Source organism: Seriola lalandi, unplaced genomic scaffold, assembly GCF_002814215.2.
Source record: "Seriola lalandi dorsalis isolate HSWRI2012SDOR001 ecotype SW California unplaced genomic scaffold, Sedor1 jcf7180002054262, whole genome shotgun sequence".
In the NCBI taxonomy this organism is placed as follows: Eukaryota; Metazoa; Chordata; class Actinopteri; order Carangiformes; family Carangidae; genus Seriola; species Seriola lalandi.
This window is the reverse complement of record NW_019524815.1, coordinates 876,922-895,482: the sequence shown is the minus strand read 5'-3', so window position 1 is coordinate 895,482 and position 18,561 is coordinate 876,922. Positions and strand designations below refer to the sequence as shown.

Here is an 18,561-nt window from a genome sequence, read left to right as displayed (position 1 = left end):
GCAGTCTTAAGATTATTATAAGTAAAACTGTGGTATTGGGCTGAATTAGGGGCAGTATCTCAGTGACTGGCTCTGTGCTTATGCCCTGGTGCCCTCTAGTGCAGACAAATGGAAAAATATGAGGAAGCACTGCCAGGCAAACTAAACCAACAATTCTGGCCCCAAATTCCATTTTCATAATTTGATGGCAACCCTCCATCCAACCCTCCATCCTTGTGCAAAGACTGAGTCCAGGTAAAAGACCCCCCACCTCTCCTACATAGGAGCAAGACTCCCAGACTGAATCCACAGTCCACATAGTTACTCTTGTCCCTTTATGGTCATTTTGCATCTTTTCTGTGGCCATTGAGTGATTTTTTTGCATCTCTTTTTTTTTTTATCATTAAAAAAGCTTGAAAATAGCCCGACTTACCTCTTGTCTTTTTCTAGTGGAAGCAGCTTATAAGCAGTAGTTTGAGCACCTCCTCTCACTCTGGTGTGTATTCACAAATAGCCTGCAATACATAGACAATATTTTAAGATCAGATTCCTGAGCCTGCTGTCAGACACAAACGACCAACATCACTATTAATATTCAGAAACTGAGAAACTCAGTCAAGTCTGAACAGACATATTTTGGATTCAACGTGACGTACCCTCTCCTATATGATCATTATCTCCAGTGTTTCTCAAGTAAACGTCCACAAACCCAAATATAAATCATAGGGAAAAAAAGACGCTTCTCAAAAGTGCAGAACTTCATGTTTTATCATCGCGTTTTTAACTTTTTTTGTGTATCAAAGTAATTAATTGTCAGAACATCCAATGGTACAGAACAAAGAAAAACTGTTTATAGCGAATTCAGCGTCGTCAAATTTCCAAATGCAAACAAATACATACTATAAAGTCAATAGTTTAATATGAAAACAAGCAACAACAACAATAAATGGGGCTCAACTCATACAGCTAACTCACTGAATCCATGGCAACGTTCAACTAACCCCTTTTTTGTAAAAGTTAATACATGTTCATGTGTGAGGACTTTCGACGTTTAATGTGACATTGTTAAACACTTACACGTTCAGACTAATACCAAAGCTCCGCTGGGCGGGTTTTTGACGCTCCGTTGCTCCTCGCGGTGATTTGCACGTTCCTTACATCCAAACGCGGTACTTTCAAATTTAAGGTAGGTTGTGTAGCTGATATCTAGCTAGCTTAATAATTGCATAACTTCCACAGAAATTAATTAAAATAAGCTTTGTATGTTTCTACATAAATTGTGAGATGTATTAAAAGATGTGACGCCGCCATGACGTTTAACTAATGTGCAATCCTAAAAACTAGCCTGTTTTAAAGTTTCCTCCTAGCGAACACGGCGCGCTAGCCGAGTTTGACCCTGGAAGTTAGCAAACTTCGAGCTTAACTTTCGGTAAAATAGCTCTGACAAAACGCCCAAATACTCTCTAATATCGGTGTTGTGTTTGTCACAGGTGACATCCAAGTTTCCAACATGTTGTTCTACACGCAACTCTTCACGTCTAAGCGGGGGCCTCTAGCCAAAATTTGGTTAGCAGCGCACTGGGAAAAAAAACTCACCAAGGCTCATGTATTTGAATGCAATTTGGAAACAACCATCAGAGACATCATTTCTCCACAGGTAAACCCTATCAAAAAGGTACACCCGGCACCGGAAGTTGTACACCAAGTGTGCTGTCTAAGATGTATGTCTGATCTTTGCAGATGAAAATCGGTTTGCGTACATCCGGTCATCTGCTCCTCGGTGTGGTCAGGATCTACTCCAGAAAAGCAAAGTATCTCCTGGCAGACTGCAACGATGCCCTGGTTAAGATTAAATTGTCATTCAGGCCAGGTATCACATCATGTTTGTTTTGTAAACAGTTATTTAAATAGCTCTGACAAACACAGGCACCACAGGGTTTGAAAGCCTGTGGTTACATTGGACTGGCTGAAATGTTAATTATGGCTGTGCAAAGGAAGGGAAGTGACAACTATGGCCAAGGGATGCATTTATTGAATGGAAAAAAGATAACATTTCAAAATACAAACTGCTTAATGTGCAATTTTAACCAGTCTCTGTTTTTGTATGTGTATTTCGAGTGTGTATGTGATAGCTCCTCTTGAATGAATGAGGCTAAAACCTGTACTGTGAAAAAGCAGACTGCGGTTTAACACTGCAGAAATTTGGCTTTTTTTTTGCAATCAGACTGTAAGGATAGGATGATTGTGCAGAAACTGAGTCATTGTCACAGTTTCTATGCACAGATATACAGAGCTTCCCATTTTTTAGGTACACTGACAGGTGTTTCTATTCTTTTGTCCAATTCATATTAATGAGAGTGGCCCAAATAACAGAATATAACAAAATTCAATACTGTGCAACAGCAGTCCAAACTATATTCTCCAAAAGGATCATAAAGTTTCAACAAAAACTGAACATTACAACCTTCAGGAAGGAAGATTTATTACAGGCCTGTTGTGTTAGACCGCACTAGTTGTAGCTAAGTGTACCTAATATGCCGACAACTTAGTGTAAAAACTGGTTGGTAACTTTACTTAAGGCCAACCACCAGAGGGTGACATACACATAATTACTTAACCAACATATTTTGGAAAGCAACGTGCTCACTGCATCTTGAATGTTAAATGCATTGATGGACTCTCAAATGTACAATATCACACAGAACAAACAGTCCCACAGGACAGACACAGAATGCATTCAGACATTTCTGTAGCTAAAAAAATATTCTAACACACTTCCAACAAAGAAGTTAGCATCTCCGAATTCAATACAATATAATATAATTTATAGATATACTACAATAGCTCAGCTGACAAATATGCATGTGTAAGATCCTTAAGATGTCTATAAATTCAGATGTCTACTCAACATGAGCTTTTTAATACCTGTAAAAGCAACAGTACACTGCCTATATATATTTTTTCTTTTGCCAGTTCCAAAGAAATATCTCTCTTCAGAGTAGTGCATGTTTATATTCGCCTTGTTTTTCTCTCACCCCACCAGGTCAGACAGATATGCCTGAGGAGGGACTCGAGGCAACAGTAAAAGCAATTACCTTGGTCGAGGATTTCACTGCTTTCGATGCCCATCTGCCGCCCCTTGGGTACTGTTATCTCCTATTCTCCATTACATCCTAACCTGTTGTTCATGTACTGCAGTTTTCAAGTTATGTTGCAGTTTAAAAGGCACAACCAGGTTTATTCACAAACGCAAGTGAAACTTTTCTGTCACAAATCGAAAATCAGCAATTTCTATATTTCTCAAATGCTCATAATTGAGACTGTTTTCCTACAAACATTTCAAATCAAGCTGTGATTTTGTGTTTTGAATTCTGGAAGAAGGACTAACCTGTTCATTTACATGAGGTTCACTGATTGTTTCTTTAATACTAATTGATAAATATTCTGTCTGTGGCCACACTGTGTTGTCTTGATACTGGGACACCAGTAACATAGATGTGGTGGACCACTTTTCATTGAACCAGAGTCGATCAGAGGAAATCACTTTGAAAGAGGATTTTGGAAGTGACTTTCTGAACTTGGCAGACATCGGTAAGAACCTGCTCTCTGATGTGTTATTTTGATTTTGTTAATGCAGAACCTTTTGGTATATTCAGCATAATTTTATTGCTGCATTAAGCTTTTCTATAATAATCAAATTTAAAAGATGTAATAAATCTGATTATATTTTTCATGCTACCAACAATGAACTAATCCTTCTACATATTCTCTTCTGTATTTTCATTCTTCTGTGCTCCACTGTTGTCCAAAAACTACTAAAAACATACCACAGCATACCAAATATGCTATATACTACTGATTGAATAACGTTAATTCAGAAATAAAGTCCCCAGATTTTTTTTTATTAGTAATGTACAGTTTTGTAAAACAGTTTCGTAATGAAAGCATATTTTTGTGAACCTTTTTCAAAGATTTGTGTCGGCAACAAGAATGAACGTTGGGGCTGTGTGCCTTAGGACACAGTCAGATTGTCTTGAGAGACAAACTAACACATTGTTGGTTCTAGTCTTTTCACAGGATTTGTTGACAGCAACAAAAATGTGTATCATCACCCTTCTTCTCTAAAGCTAGATTTATGTGCAGAACTGGAATTTGATATGAGCAACTTTTTCCCTCCTGTTTGTTCTGATGAGTAGGAGCAGAGTCCCAGAGCCACCAGAATGCACTGCTGGATGTGAGCTTCCATAGCTTGGCTCAACATGGAGACACTTTTGGAGACGAAGATAAAGTATTCGACTTACTTGGTAGTTATTGTAAATCAGTTTTTGCCATATTTTAACCTGAATCTTGAGCAGAAAAAAATATAATACTTGTGTCTTTGACTTATTTACTGTTGTTGATAGTGGCTTCAGCAACATTTTTGGCAAACCAGGCAAGTACCAGTTACCAATTAACAGACTGTAATATACTTTATCTTGTAACATTAAATATGTAGTAGCAAATTTCTTTTAACCACTTGGGGGCAGCAGAAATAAGTTGTGAATACAACATTGACATACCATCATATTTTAAGTTGATATTATGAGTTGTAAGCGAACACTTGCACTTAATATTCAATATCAAGGGAAATCTATGGTTCCTTTAGTTGCTACGTGCTCCACTATGTTCACCAGCTAGTTGCTAACTCTGAAAGTGATGCTATAAGAGCAGTGAGAGTGAACCAAAACGGTTAAGTTGCAGCCTGACAGCTAAACTTTGAGCTGAAAATCACTACCAAGCTCTGTAAAGCCGATCAGAGCTGCAAATTTGGGTAATCAATCTACGAACAAACCCATTCATATTGTCAAATAGTTTGGACATTGTCAAGTCAAATTTTACTTACACAGCTCAATATAACAAATCACAAATTCTTCTCAGGGGCTTCACAACCTGTACACCTCCTTTAATGGGGGAAAAAGAAAATTAAGACATTGTTATTGTAAAAAAAATATCACTTATATAGAGATACCTTGAAGGAAACAACTTGAGTAAATGCATCCCAATTCAGGGGCTGGATCTTCCAAAATCAGCACCTGCTGTCCAATGATGTCATAAAATATGACATAATTAATTAAGTGATAGAATTTTTCATTGTTTGTTGTTGTTGTTGTTATATAATGGACCATAAGACATTAAGAGAAAATCAAAAGGTACATGGATATAGTTACCATTAGTCTGATACTATTTGCCAGACATTTATTATGTGTTTCAGTGAAATGTCACAACTCAAAGTGTAAACTCATACGAGGGTGTCATGGACTTGCCCCAGTTTCCCAGTGATGTTTGCACTTTGTCATCAGTTTAAGGGCAATGTCCTGGTCATAAACTGTGAAATATTTGACTTCACAAGTTGACAGGGATTGCCCAAGTGCACCATTAGGTTTGGTCTCTGTGAGGCTAATAGCTTGTCTCATTTGGGGAGGAAGCACAGATTCAGCCTGGCCTTCAGGTTCTCTGATGGGGTGTATCCTTTCAAGGACCCAGCCTCTGAACCGGGATGCAAAGAAATAAATAGCTTCACTGTTTATCAGTTTTTGATAACCTTTCAGTGATAACCCAATAGAAAAAAAGATTCTCTCTGCATTCATTCATCATTGTTGTCGCTTTGTGGCAAGGAAATCCCACATCTGCTACAAATTACAATAAAATACTAAAACAATCGAAATCTTTGCCCATCAAAAAAAGTTCAGTCATTATTTGTGCCAATTCTCTTGCTGCTTGAGTGACCAATTCTTGTTATTTTTACTGACCCTATAGACTTTCTGACAAACTCCAGTGATAAGGCTGAGTCCACCAACTTCATCACAGAAGATCCAGAGAATCCAGATAATTATCAACAAGGTGATAATACACCAGGATAAACACCTTATCATTATTTACATCATGTGTTCACTTTCCACTAACAATGTAAAGCACTTCCATTTGAATAGTTGCTTTATAGTAGTTGAATGCCTGTATTTTGTACTTTCCACTTGGGTTATTTGTACGGATAATGGTTTTGGTTGATGGCACAGCAGCACCACTGGATAGTGTTGTCATCAAGTGAGTAAGTTTGCATTCAAAGATTTTTTTAAACTCAGAATTGATTCTATTTTTTTTTTTTTTATACAGATGCTCACAGAAGACATTCAGTGGATGTAGAGACCCCTACAGTGAACGAGACCACCTTGCTTGCTGATGAGGAGGAAGCCTTTGCCCTCGAGCCTGTGGCCATCACTCGTAGGCGCAACTAACACCTGTCAAACTGTGGTCCTTTAACTCTCAAATGCATATTATAAAAACAGCCAGTTATTCAAGCACTATCAGAAATGCTGGCGTCAACCCTCTGAAACTACACACATTCACAATGCTTACAAATCTAAACATTGTTAGTCGAACCAAAAAACTCATAACAGTTTATCCAGCGTCCATTCTGTGCCACATGTAAACTGTTTGTACTTAAAGTAAAACCAGCACTCCTTTGACCTTCTACCGTTTTTCTTCAGCGAACTCAGAAAAGAAGAGGGGGAAGAGGAAACGCAAGTTGATTGTGGACCAGGCTAAAGAGCTGACCAATGAATCCATCAGAAAGCAGCTTTCTGATTATTCAGACCTGGTCGCCCCTTTGGACATGGCCCCCCCGACCTTGCAGCTCATGCAGTGGAAGGAGAGCGGAGGTGCAGACAAACTTTTTGCACAGCCATGTTCCACTGTAGTAACTCCACAGATAAATGAGGTATAAAATCTCTCTGCAGTGTTGGTTTATATCGTAAAACAATTAATCTGTCTGTACTGAGTATTACATTACAGTGTTAAATCTCATTTTGCCTCTTCAGCTCTTTCCCAAGAATGTTTTCCAGGCGAAATATTTTGGTGTCACTGAGGAGGCTGAGGAGATGCGACAGGATGGACAAGAAGGTAGGAACTTATACACAGTATTCAAGCAGTGAGAGATCTATTATATAAATTATAATCTCACACTTTAGTGTGTCACTGGTGTTGTCCTCTGTTCTTTCTCCCCCTCCCTCAATCTACATCATTATGTCTGTACAGTTCAGAGGGACATGAGTGCCCTCACCACAGACATCAGTGTCGTAGATTCATCAACCAACACTGAAAAGACACACCACACTGAGCTGACAGTTCTTGATCAAATAAACAACAACCAGAATGAGAGTTACTCAGAGGTAGTATCATAGTATAATTTCTGGTGTATAGAAGATTAAATTCTCATTCATGATGCTCCTCCACATTTTTTCTTTAGTTTATAATCTGCTCTGTGTGTTTATCAGGATGGAAAGAGGTCAGGGTTCACTGATCCAGAACTCCCATCAGAAGACTCCATGTTTGTCCACCCATCTCACATGGAGCAGGAGACTCAGTCAACATCCCTCCACACTCAGGTGCTTTTGAGCACACACAGTTTCAAATGGAAACAGGGCAGGGAATTAGACTCTGTCAGACTCCACATTTCACTCGCCTTTTTCTTTGGGATGATAGTGAACTAATAATAGATGGTTATCTGTGAAAATGGCTGGTACAGTAGACAAGCGTTTGACAGATGGCGGGTGTTAATTTCACATGCTGCCTTGGAGATGTGCCGAGCATCCCTAAGTGAATTATGGTCCTCTTTTTCTAACCTGCAGTGTATGCTGGACAGCCAGGACTTTGAGGAGAGGAGGATAACCAGGCGAGCACAGAAGCTTCTGAACACTCTGAAAGTAAGAACCTAAAAATAAAATTTCACTTATTAGCATCACAATAACACTAACTACTCAATGTCACAAGTAAATTACATTAATTCAGAGCATTGCGTTTGTAATGTCTGCATGTCCATGACACAGGACTGTTGCCACAGTGGACAGGGATTTAAAGATGAGAAAGCCGGGACAGGATTAGAGATGATGCAGTGAAATTAAATTTGTGTGTGTATGTGTGTGTGTGTGTGTGCGTGCGTGCGTGTGTCAGAGCCAGGGCGACCGTGAACCCACATTCAGCTTGAAGGCACTCTGTGACGGGGGCAATCGCTCGCTGGCTGCAGCCACTTTCTTCTGTCTGCTTGTTTTGAAAAAACAACAAGCTCTCCACCTGCACCAGAGCTCTCCCTATGAGGACATCTTTGCCACACCAGGACCCATGTTCTACAATTGGTAAAACAGGAATTAGCTTCTTAAAATAATTGGGTTCATAAATGAGTTGCGGTCCTGGTTCTACTGGATCTGACTCACAAGAGTAGCACAGGTTAAATAAATTTTACCCTGGGAAATGTTTAAAAACTGGCTGAAAAGAAAACACTAACTTGAATATATGTCACACATGTTTGTACCAGGGTATGTGCAGGTCTTCAAAAGCACTTAATTCAGTTCCCTCAAAAGAAGGACCATAAAAGTTATTAAATAAGTCTTAAAATTCCTTTACAAAATTCATAAATATTTTATCTCAGCTTTGTTTTCTTGTTCTGTTCGCCCATCGTTTCAAAACTCAGTTATCATTTACCATCATATACAACCCAAAAAGCATCAAATCACATTTATATTTTTTACTTAGTAAAACCAGCAAACACAGATTAAATGTTTGAATTAAAAATGACAATGAATTAATTATCTCAATAGTTGTCAAAAAATTTGCTTTATTTTAATTAATTATATCATCAGGAATTATTGTTATAAACTGCAGGGAATCACTGAAAACCGTTAATCATAGCTTTATACTTTAGCCGGTATGATGGTGAAACATATATGTTATTCTATGTGGGATTAAAAAGCTTTAAATTTGGCGAAAATTTGGTGAACCTGCAAAAACCCTGTGTATGTTTGTGTGTGTCTTAAATGTTGTAAATATTCTTTGTGCTTGTTCTTGGCACTTTTCATTTGTGAGAAAGCGGAGGTTATCAATGACAAAAACATTTAAATCTAAAACTCTTCAACTCAAAAATATTTTAAATGGTAATCTCAAAGATCCTATGAATGTATTTATTTTTTATATTGACAGCATGTTATGGAGCATTTCTTGAGGTGTTTTAGGTACTGTGCTTTCCTGCATATTCAGTGTTTGACACAAATTCCTAATTTATTTATACCAACTATTGTTCCTCAGAAAGTAAACTTGTATGCAAGACCTGTCATGCACCAAGTGCCACTTGAATTCCTGTTGTGTTTTGTCTGAGAGAAAAAAAGCACAATTTGGCAATTAATAATAAGTAAATGTTGAAAATAATTGCTTTATATCGGTTCATTCCTCAATACTTCCTTTCAAAGTATCTATTTAACATTTTTCTCTGTTTCAAATGAATATTCGGCATTTATATGAAACAAAAATATGGCTGAATATTTACTTTGTGTACATTGTGATGTTCTACAAACAATTTTATGTTACTGGAGTTTGGGACATGAAGCTCAATTAATATACCAGTCATAATTGTCTAGATGTTATGTTCAGTATTTTCTTTCTGCAGCTTAAATCTATAAAATGGAGTCATCAGTTCTATAGCAACAGATGGTGTGACTCATGTTCAATTATACAGTGATAGTACATGTGTGAAATGTATTATTTAATATTTATTAGGCTACGAATCGTCAGAATTTGAGTTTAATTCACCTTATTTTGTGCTCAATGCAGTCCTGACATCTCACATTAGAGGGCAGAAAAATAATTTTCTTTTATCACAGGTCCAGACATGACACTGAGGGACCACTAATACATACCATTTGTTTAAAGGGGCATAGGGATGACTGTAAAAGACTGGAGCTGAGTGACACACCCATTTCCCACTTGTTCTTGGAGTTCATTATGTAAGAAGTTTAGAGGATTTATTATAGAGTTTAAGCCATTCTGAAATTGTAAATATTTTGTAGGGATGTCTGCGGATGTGGGTTGTAATAAAATTAATGGATCTGTTTTTCATGTGTTTCCATCATATCATACAAACTTTGCTCTACCTGGCCTGTAGCCACCACACAGTGAATGAGTCTCTGTACATCTATCATCTGAGGTGCTGTACATGGTGTACCGCTCAAACTGGACACATCATCACCCTGCCTGCTGTCAGTGCTGGACTGAGGAGCTTTCTAATCTATCAGACATTATTATCCCTGCCATGAAAACGATTTTAATAACCATTCATGCAGTTAGTTCCTGCCAAATGAAGCATTATTATCCCCTACTGTCACTTTAAGAAGCACCGATGCAGCAGACGCAGTTTCCTCATTTCATCTCCGGGCTTCATGGCTGCAGGATGGACTCTCATCATCACCATCAGCAGCATCTTCCCTTCCTGCGGCCACCACCAGGGACTGTTCAGCGACCATCAAGTCTGGCGGGAACCGAGGCTTTTCTGCGATGCACAACTCCCACCTGCCGAAATGGTAGCGTTTCATATAGGCATTGTTAGTGTTGGCTGTGTTGGTGTTTTGTGTGTCTGCGGTTGCCAGGAGAGACTCAGAAACCCGGTGATATCCTTGTATATAGGACACAGCTGGGACTAAAACAGTTAGTCAGCTGTTTGTATCAGAAGCGACCGGGCTGCGTTTTCCTTCATGGAAAGTATCTGCTGGGGCGTTAAACGTCCTGTTTGGGGACCACTGTAGTCAGTTGGCAATGAAAAACAATGGTGAGACTTTTTCCGGCTGCTGTAATCCTCCTCCTCAACATCATCACACTAGACCTTTCTGCTTATCTAACACTGCTTTATTGTGGGCGACAAATGCAAACCCCTGCGATGTAATGCCATAGTGATTATTAATGGATGACGCGCATCATCCTTGCGCCTTATGATGTTTTATCCTGGAAGAAAAGAAAAAAAATCACCGCCTCTCATTTCCATGTCTAAATGCTGCTTTAAGTACAGTTTCATCCACCTGCTGTTTGATGCTTGCCTCCACAGCAAACATCGATACTCACACTTACGTAAGATGATGGCGTATTTCTCACCAATAACATACTTGACACTTGTTGCGCAGATAGAGGAGAAGGAGCTGAGATTTCCTGCCTCATTGTCCTATAATTTAAATATAGGACAAATGTGATGCTTCCGTTTGGTTTAGTCTGCTTTTCATTATCAGCAGACTGGAGGCCTGTTTATGTCTGCAGCCACTTCAAAGATTTATCCATCAGCAGGTGTATTTTAGGCCTAGATCAGCAGGTTCCCTAAGCTTTTTACAGAGATGCAGGGACTTCTGAAGAAAGCTGAGAACATTTTGTCCTCATCCTGGATTTTTTCTGTTAGACAGGGCTCAGCTTCTCTGTTCCTGGGATGGTGACAGAACTAACTGATACCGAGGGGAAATAATCTGAAATTGCTCCTTGCTATTACTTACTAGGCAGCATTGTAGCTACTATTGAGGTCGCTGAGGTCATGTTTTGTCTTTCTTTGGATGTGAGGGTTTCAACAGTTTTCTACAATTAAAAACTTATACATGGTGAATATTTCACAGGCTAATTCAAGTATATAGACTTTCACAGATTTTAGGCCAACAAAATATAGTAAAAATGAAAAAAAAGACTAGGGTTGACTAAAGACATTGGTGCCTAAAGACTACGTCACTTTGGGGAATATATACAAGTTTTGGCATCTTTTTTAAAAATATATTTCAAAATGTTCAGTGCACTATGGAGTCATCAGTCTACACACTGTATGTTTTATTTACAGTAACATAATTTATGTATTATGTAGAGCAAAGTTGCCAGGAGTCGATTTAAAATGCTAGTGTGGGGCGTTCTCATTTATGTCTTAGACCATAAAACCTTTTTTTAAAGAAACCTTTAACTTACTGAATAGACATACACAATGAAAATGTTGTTACAACAGTAATGTTTTCAGTGCTTATGATTAAAGATTTGTAAATTTTTATAGGTTTCTATGTAATTTGTCTTGTATTTTAGGGCCATGGCAGCTTTATACTTTGTTAAATTGACAAAATGAAAGTCAGAGTCATAACTGTGCTGAACAAAGATACTGTACATGTTCGGTAAGGGCAGTTTAAAATGTGCTAAACAAACACAAATATGAATGCATAGAAAGTCGAAAGTGAACTCAATACATTAATTAATACAATGAAAAGATTAACCCACATAAAATACAGTCTTAAGTTAGAAAAAAGAGGATAAGGAAATATCTGATCAAAGAATTAAGTAAATGAGCCTTAAATCTGACTAAGCACTTGCACTAAGCATTATAACTTTGAATACTTAAAATGTTTCAATACTCTTTATATTGGGAAGATAAATAGAGGCAATATAATTGATCAGTTAACAGCAATTAAAATATGAAAACTACAAATAATTAAAGGGCGGCTATTATAAGAGTGAAATTAAACTATTAATTATTAAATTATTAATTTCATCAACTCATGAATTTTCTAAAGTACCATTTAGTTATTTCCAAGATCAGCTCGTCTCTGTTGAGTGCGGTGCTCACAATGACACCAAACAGCACAAACAAGGACTCCATTTGAATTGGCTGAATGACTAATTAGAAGATTGAAGACACCTGTGATACTAATTGAAGACGTCAGTCTGCTGGAAATATCACCACAAACCTTTTATTTATCACCGCCTCTCAGGGGTACCGGTCATTTTGTTCAGGCCATTTTTGAAAGTCGTAGTATAAACAAGAATACAGCTCTTTTCACTGCGTTTTATTCTGTGTTAAAGTAAAAGCATGGAAGTGTGCAGGACAAAAGAGGTTTAGCTTTCAACACTATTCAGGAAGAACAGAACATTGTTTCAATGAGATGTAAGGGTACCAACACTTTTAGCTGTACGTAGCATTGGAGCCACTGTAGCACTGCATACAGGAGTCCGCCCCTGCTCGATCAACAGTAGTGGGAAATTCTTAACCGACTATAGACAGGTAGTAACCCCAGTGACCCCTCTCGACTGCACCAGCCACCAAATGTCCAGTTTTCCTTTGACACCAGTTAAAGTGAGTGATTCTCATGTTTATCTGCAGCTCTGCAGACGCGAGGACACAGCTCAGAGAGAGAGGCAGCTGCACTGACTGTGAACTCACTGTGTCCCCTTTGTGTCGGCACAGAAAGGAGGCTTTATATGCTGCTGGCCTAGACTATTTTTTTTTTTTTTATCAGGCTACTGTCACTGACTTCCAGTGAAGAAGCCCATAATGACCCCAACGCAGTAGACAACCGTTTGGAAGGAAAATTTCTTTGCTTTTCTTTACTGAACACTGTGATGTAGATTAGTGAGGAGAGCTTTTCGGAATACATTTTGCATCTTTTTTTTTTTTTTTTAATGATTCAGATTATCATCAGCCGATTTCATGCTTTTATGCTTGTTACAGTGCGGCTGTGAGGGCTCCTAGCGTCCTTCTCTAGAGAACCGCAGAGAGGTTGGAGGTCCCTTGCACATCAATGTCTCTCACTCCGAGTCGAAAGCCCTCATCAGGTCAGCGCAGGTACTGTTGCTTCCTTTTCACGCCTCTCTTTTTATACACCTGAATGACATATTTGTTCACATACAGTATTTGGTAAATGTTATATGATCTCTCCCCTCAAGGCGCTCAGTGGGCACTAGTGGCGGCAGTGGGCGATATTCCAGTGATACATCCAGCACCCACACCTACCCTGGTCGGGGCAGGGCAGTGGAGAGCAGCCCCGCCGCCCGGACGTATCCTAGTACACCCAGGTAAGATATTAATCATATAATTCTCTTTATACAACATCAGCTTTTCTTGTCCACTCCTATTTATGTAAATTGGGATGGACAACATTCGAAACACTTAATGTAATAGTTAAACAAGACCACAAACTAAAACCCTCCAAAGTAACTGTGGAGTTGAATCAACAAATTGCTGACACAATGTCAACAAAAACTAACCTTATAAGCTTCATTACAGGTTTATTGAAGGGCCTTTGGTCGGTTGCTATGCATCACACTGCAGCAGTGTATCAAAGACGACGTTAATAAAGGGCAATATTTCATTTATTTCAGCACTTTTATGAACTACTCATGTTTACTGTAGCTTTGTTCATTGCCTCCAGGGCGTAGTTCAACAGCAGTTTGATTTGCTTCATTTGTTTCTAGTGTACAGACATCTAATAACACAGGCTTTGCACAGTTCACTCATGGATGGATTATGAGAAAAATGGGCCCATGGGCACAGACAGATAAAAGTCACCCCACCCTCCAATATAGGGTTCCCAGACTGAAAGAGGCACAAAACGGTGGTGGTCACTGTGTTTGTAGTTGTTTTTTGTAATTATTTTCCATTTTTCATCTCTTGTGATCATTTTATGTTTCTTTGGGGACATGTTGCGTCTCTTTTTGTACTCATTTTTAGCTTCTCTGTTACTGTTTTGTGTCTCTTTGTGGTTTTTTTTGTCTTTTAATTGAGCTCTGTGACTTCCAAACAGGAAGCATTAACAATCACTTCATGCTGAGGCTCTGGCCCAGGGGGCTCCTCTGACATCTCAGGCCCCTGGGCCTGTGCCCAGTAGGCCCATTCAGTAATCCATCCACAAATTCACTACAGGTTCACTACAAGCACTTTGCGTAAATGATTTCTTTATACATGCGTGCTGATTCAGGCGTCAGGCAAAGCACACAGCCTGCAGCGACAACCATGGGATCAGGCCCCCCACCCCGGAGCAGTACCTTACACCTCTGCAACAGAAGGAGGTGTGTATACGACATCTGCGAGCCAGGCTGAGGGAGAATGTCGAAAGACTACAACACAGGTAAACCTTTTTGTCCTTCAACATTTGTTGTAACCGGTGGGTAGGGCACAAGTTTAAATCTTATCTTTTTAGACTTCCTGTGCACAAAGCTATCACATTTGGTTTCTGTTAAAAGAAAATTAACTCTGCTATCCAATTATTATTTACACTTTAATAGGGACTGTGAAATAGATGAGTTGAGGAGCCAACTGTACAGGATGCAGGAAGACTGGATAGAAGAGGAATGCCACCGTGTGGAGGCCCAGTTAGCCCTTAAAGAGGCACGCAAGGAGATCCAGCACCTCCAGGAAGTGGTAGAGTCAGTGAGGTCCAACATTGGTGCCCGTGAACAAGACCCCCACGACCACAAGCCATACTCAGGGTTGCAGGGAGCTCGGCCAGGGGGGAAGTCTCGCTCCTGTGGCTGTTCCCCGGCCAGCACTTTGAGTCGCAGCACCACCTACACCCGACTGAGCAGCGAGGCTCTGCAGCTGGAACGCAGCTCAAACGCTCCTGAGGTAAGTGGAGCATCTCGCCCAGCAGGACAAACCCACCTACTCCTGGAAGCAGCCCTCCTGTCAGAGCAGCTGCCATCACAGGGCCACATCCGAGGCCCCCTTACTGTGCCACGCTCTTCTACCTACGAAAGGCTGTGCAGTGGGGGGACTGTGCTGCCGATCTCACACTCCTGCCACACTCTCAGTAGCAGCTGTCGGTGCACTGGACACTCCTACCTCCCCCATCATCACTTGTTCCTGCACTTACCTCAGGAGGAGGCCCCAGTAACAGCAGCAACTCCTGCTGTCCCTGTCACTGACCCTATCCCCACTCCTGCTCCCGTAGCAGAGAAAAAGCCAGAGGTCCGCTCTCAGGCCTGCAGCCCGACCATGACCTGGCTGTGTGAGGAGAGCGGTGCAGAGGAGCTGAGTGTCATTTCTTTAGCCACAGCAGACGTCACTCCCTCGGAGACACATCTAATCCCATCCTCTTTCCCTCCTGCGTCCCCTCTTGAGCATTCATTCATCTTAGAGCCGCTGCCACCCGACAAACCAGAGGAGGTAATGAGGATGCCAGCCGAGCCCCACACTTGCCAGCCCCACCCTACAGCTCCACTGCCAGTGAGGCAGGAAGCTACAGTACTGGAGATAGAAGAGGACAATACAGAGGAAACTGAAGGAGCAAATGAAGATGGGTATCCCCCACAGCTGTGTCACTGGAGCCGGTATTTCCTCATAGATCTTTTGGCTTTGGCAATGCCTGTGGTCCCGACCATGGCGTGGCTGTGTCGAGGGGCACCACGGGACATCATGCCAGTGTATCATATTGGGTCCCTGCTGAGAGGTTGCTGCGCTGTGGCCCTCCACTCGCTTCGCCGCCAGGGTGCAGGCAGGGGACGCAGGCCTACCAGCATGAATGGAACAACAACAATCTGACATTTTGTGCTCCCTCTGACATTCAGAAAACAACCTCCCAACCTCTGCAAGCGCAGCCACAAAAATGTGTTGGATATCTCCTCTTATAAGATTTTTAGATTTTACATAACGCCCTTGTGATTTTGTGGTCATGCCTTGCCTTAGAGAACAAAGGATTAGTTGTACATTATTAAATACTTTAAGTACTCAGATCTATACTTACTGCTACTGCCTGCAGTTTCAGTGGTTTTCTCTTTATTGCAATTTGCATGTCACCCACAGTTTGGTTGGGTTCTCTTGCTTGAATTAAAGAGCCCCTACCTGGATTCATGCGAAACATCTGGGCTAAAATATTCAATTTATTTTATCAAAAAAAAAAAAAAAAAAATTCTGAAGTTGGATGCTTCCCTATTTTCATCATTACGTTTTAAAAATTGTTAATAGGAAAAATAATTTTTTTCTTTGGCATCAACATCCTAAAAAATAAATTACAGTCTACTACTACTACTTGAATGACTTGTGCAGAAGCAGTTCGTAGATTTACAGAGCACTCTGAGCATAGGCTGCAAAAAGTGTAAGGCATTCATTTTGTACTTCCACACTTGAAAATACTGAGTACGTTTCGAAGCTGTTTGGGACTTTTACCTTCAGTACTCTAGTACTCAGGTGCGGAACAGACAGATCATTGATATTTTGCCAATAAACAAACCATGAGAGTTTAAAACTGTACAGGCTCTTATTTCTCTGCTCCTGATGGGACACTAGTTTTTCAGTTACAATCTATCAATGACCTGAAAATAAAAAATAATAAATATCTGCAGTTTGGAGTTATGACTGAGTTAAATTGACATAATGGAGATAATCCCAAACTCTAAATCATGTTGAAAGAAATACAAGGCTCTGTGCTAGAAGCACAGCCATTTGTTGCAGTTTTGATCTAAAAATAAAGCCCTGAGGTGGGTGTGTGAGCAGGACATGAATATGTACCAGACTTCCACTGCTCTAAATGCACTGTCTGCTCATGTATTGACAGTTACAGATTTCTATAAACATTACAGGAGAGAGGGAGAGATAATTCTTTGAGATTTAACATGCAGTAGTTTGTGATCCACACAGCTGAATGAATGAAGGACTTGGATGAGGAGTTCTGTTTACTGGATTTGTGAAGAGTTGTTTTTGATACTGTGATATATTTTCAAATTTTACATGACACATAAGATCTTTGCACAGCTGCGAGTAAAGACTAACACTCGAAAAGTTATTCTTTGTGTCAGTGTAGGTCATAGCACTGTATTGCAGTTTATAAGGATGTACAGTATGTATCATAACATCAAGTGGCCCTTTTGTGTGTCAACTGAAATTGCTCAATAGTAACTACAAACTATGATGTACAGTGTGTATATGGTTACCAATGTCAGCCTTATTATGCAAAAATAGCAATGTTTTAGCTTTCAGGGATCTTTCCAAAAAAGTTTTACTAGTTCAATTAATGATTCAGCTTAAGGCAAAACAGCTGTTAGTGTAAATTCAAACCAGTGGAAAATAAAAAAGTGTCATTTATCTGTGGTTTGAGCAGTACATATTCTAGCGTTTGAAGTTCTCACAATTTTCTTATTTTCAATTTGTTTGACTGTGGTTCCAGAGCAACTACGTTTGATCCTTCATGATCAAAAAAGAAGCGCTTCTGAATTTGTAATTGCTCGATGTCACTTATCGTTCTCCATGTACCTCTTATTTATTGCACAGCCTGGACTCAACACGTGAAAGACTTTTCCATCGGCCTGTACTGTACATGCAAAAGAAATGAATCAATGACTGACTGTAGTATAATTGCACAAGAAACAGAATATTGCAAAATGCCCTGGATGTTTCCTCTCCTCTTGGAAAATAAAACATGATTCTTAACGTCTTCTTTTTATTGTTAGTGTATTGTAATCCCATTAAGTATTAATCCATCAATCAGTGGGGTTGATCTTGCCTATTGTAAGGGAATACTGAGGTTAAACAGCAAGTTACAATCACCCAAGGGAAGGAAAAATAGCAGTTTGTGTTAAAAGTACTCTTTTTAATGTGTTTAGAGTAATGAACAGACCTTTTACAACATCCAAAGCTTGTTACACACAACTCCTTCAAATAAAGATAATCACAAACCCCAAGATGTGCCTAAAAATCTGTGGGGGAACTCACCATGCAAGTTTAGAAACCTTTCACCAGAAACCAAATATTTTTCCCATAAGACCTTCTTTTGGCTTTTTACAAGCAATCAACAAGACACATAATGTCCAGCTGTCAACGTTAGAGCAATAAAGTCATTTCACTCATATAAATTAAGAATTGATGCTGCAGGATAGACAAAGAAATATCTACATCTGCAGAGACCTGTGGGCTATTCATGGCATAAATGTGCTTGATTCATAAATCCCTGGTTACAATGTATTCCATACTTTTTTTTTTTTTTTTTTTTTTTTTTTTAATTTCCC

The 18,561-nt window shown here is 39.6% G+C and overlaps 2 protein-coding genes across 2 annotated transcripts; both read left to right on the top strand.

The window, feature by feature from the left end:
• Positions 1–1,489: 1,489 nt before the first annotated feature.
• Positions 1,490–8,151, top strand: rad21l1 (RAD21 cohesin complex component like 1). Its single transcript, XM_023405111.1, has 13 exons — positions 1,490–1,636; positions 1,720–1,849; positions 3,023–3,122; positions 3,467–3,570; positions 4,176–4,283; positions 5,776–5,859; positions 6,130–6,237; positions 6,504–6,733; positions 6,834–6,915; positions 7,051–7,184; positions 7,290–7,400; positions 7,644–7,718; positions 7,966–8,151. The coding sequence occupies exons 1-13, from the start codon at positions 1,490–1,492 to the stop codon at positions 8,149–8,151; spliced, it is 1,599 nt and encodes a 532-aa protein (XP_023260879.1).
• Positions 8,152–10,209: 2,058 nt separating this feature from the next.
• snpha (syntaphilin a) lies at positions 10,210–16,830 on the top strand. The gene is made up of 5 exons (XM_023405058.2): positions 10,210–10,361; positions 13,295–13,408; positions 13,510–13,638; positions 14,541–14,690; positions 14,848–16,830. Exons 2-5 carry the CDS (start codon positions 13,365–13,367, stop codon positions 16,100–16,102), a joined length of 1,578 nt encoding a protein of 525 aa, XP_023260826.1. The 5' UTR covers positions 10,210–10,361; positions 13,295–13,364; the 3' UTR covers positions 16,103–16,830.
• The last annotated feature ends 1,731 nt before the right edge of the window (positions 16,831–18,561 follow it).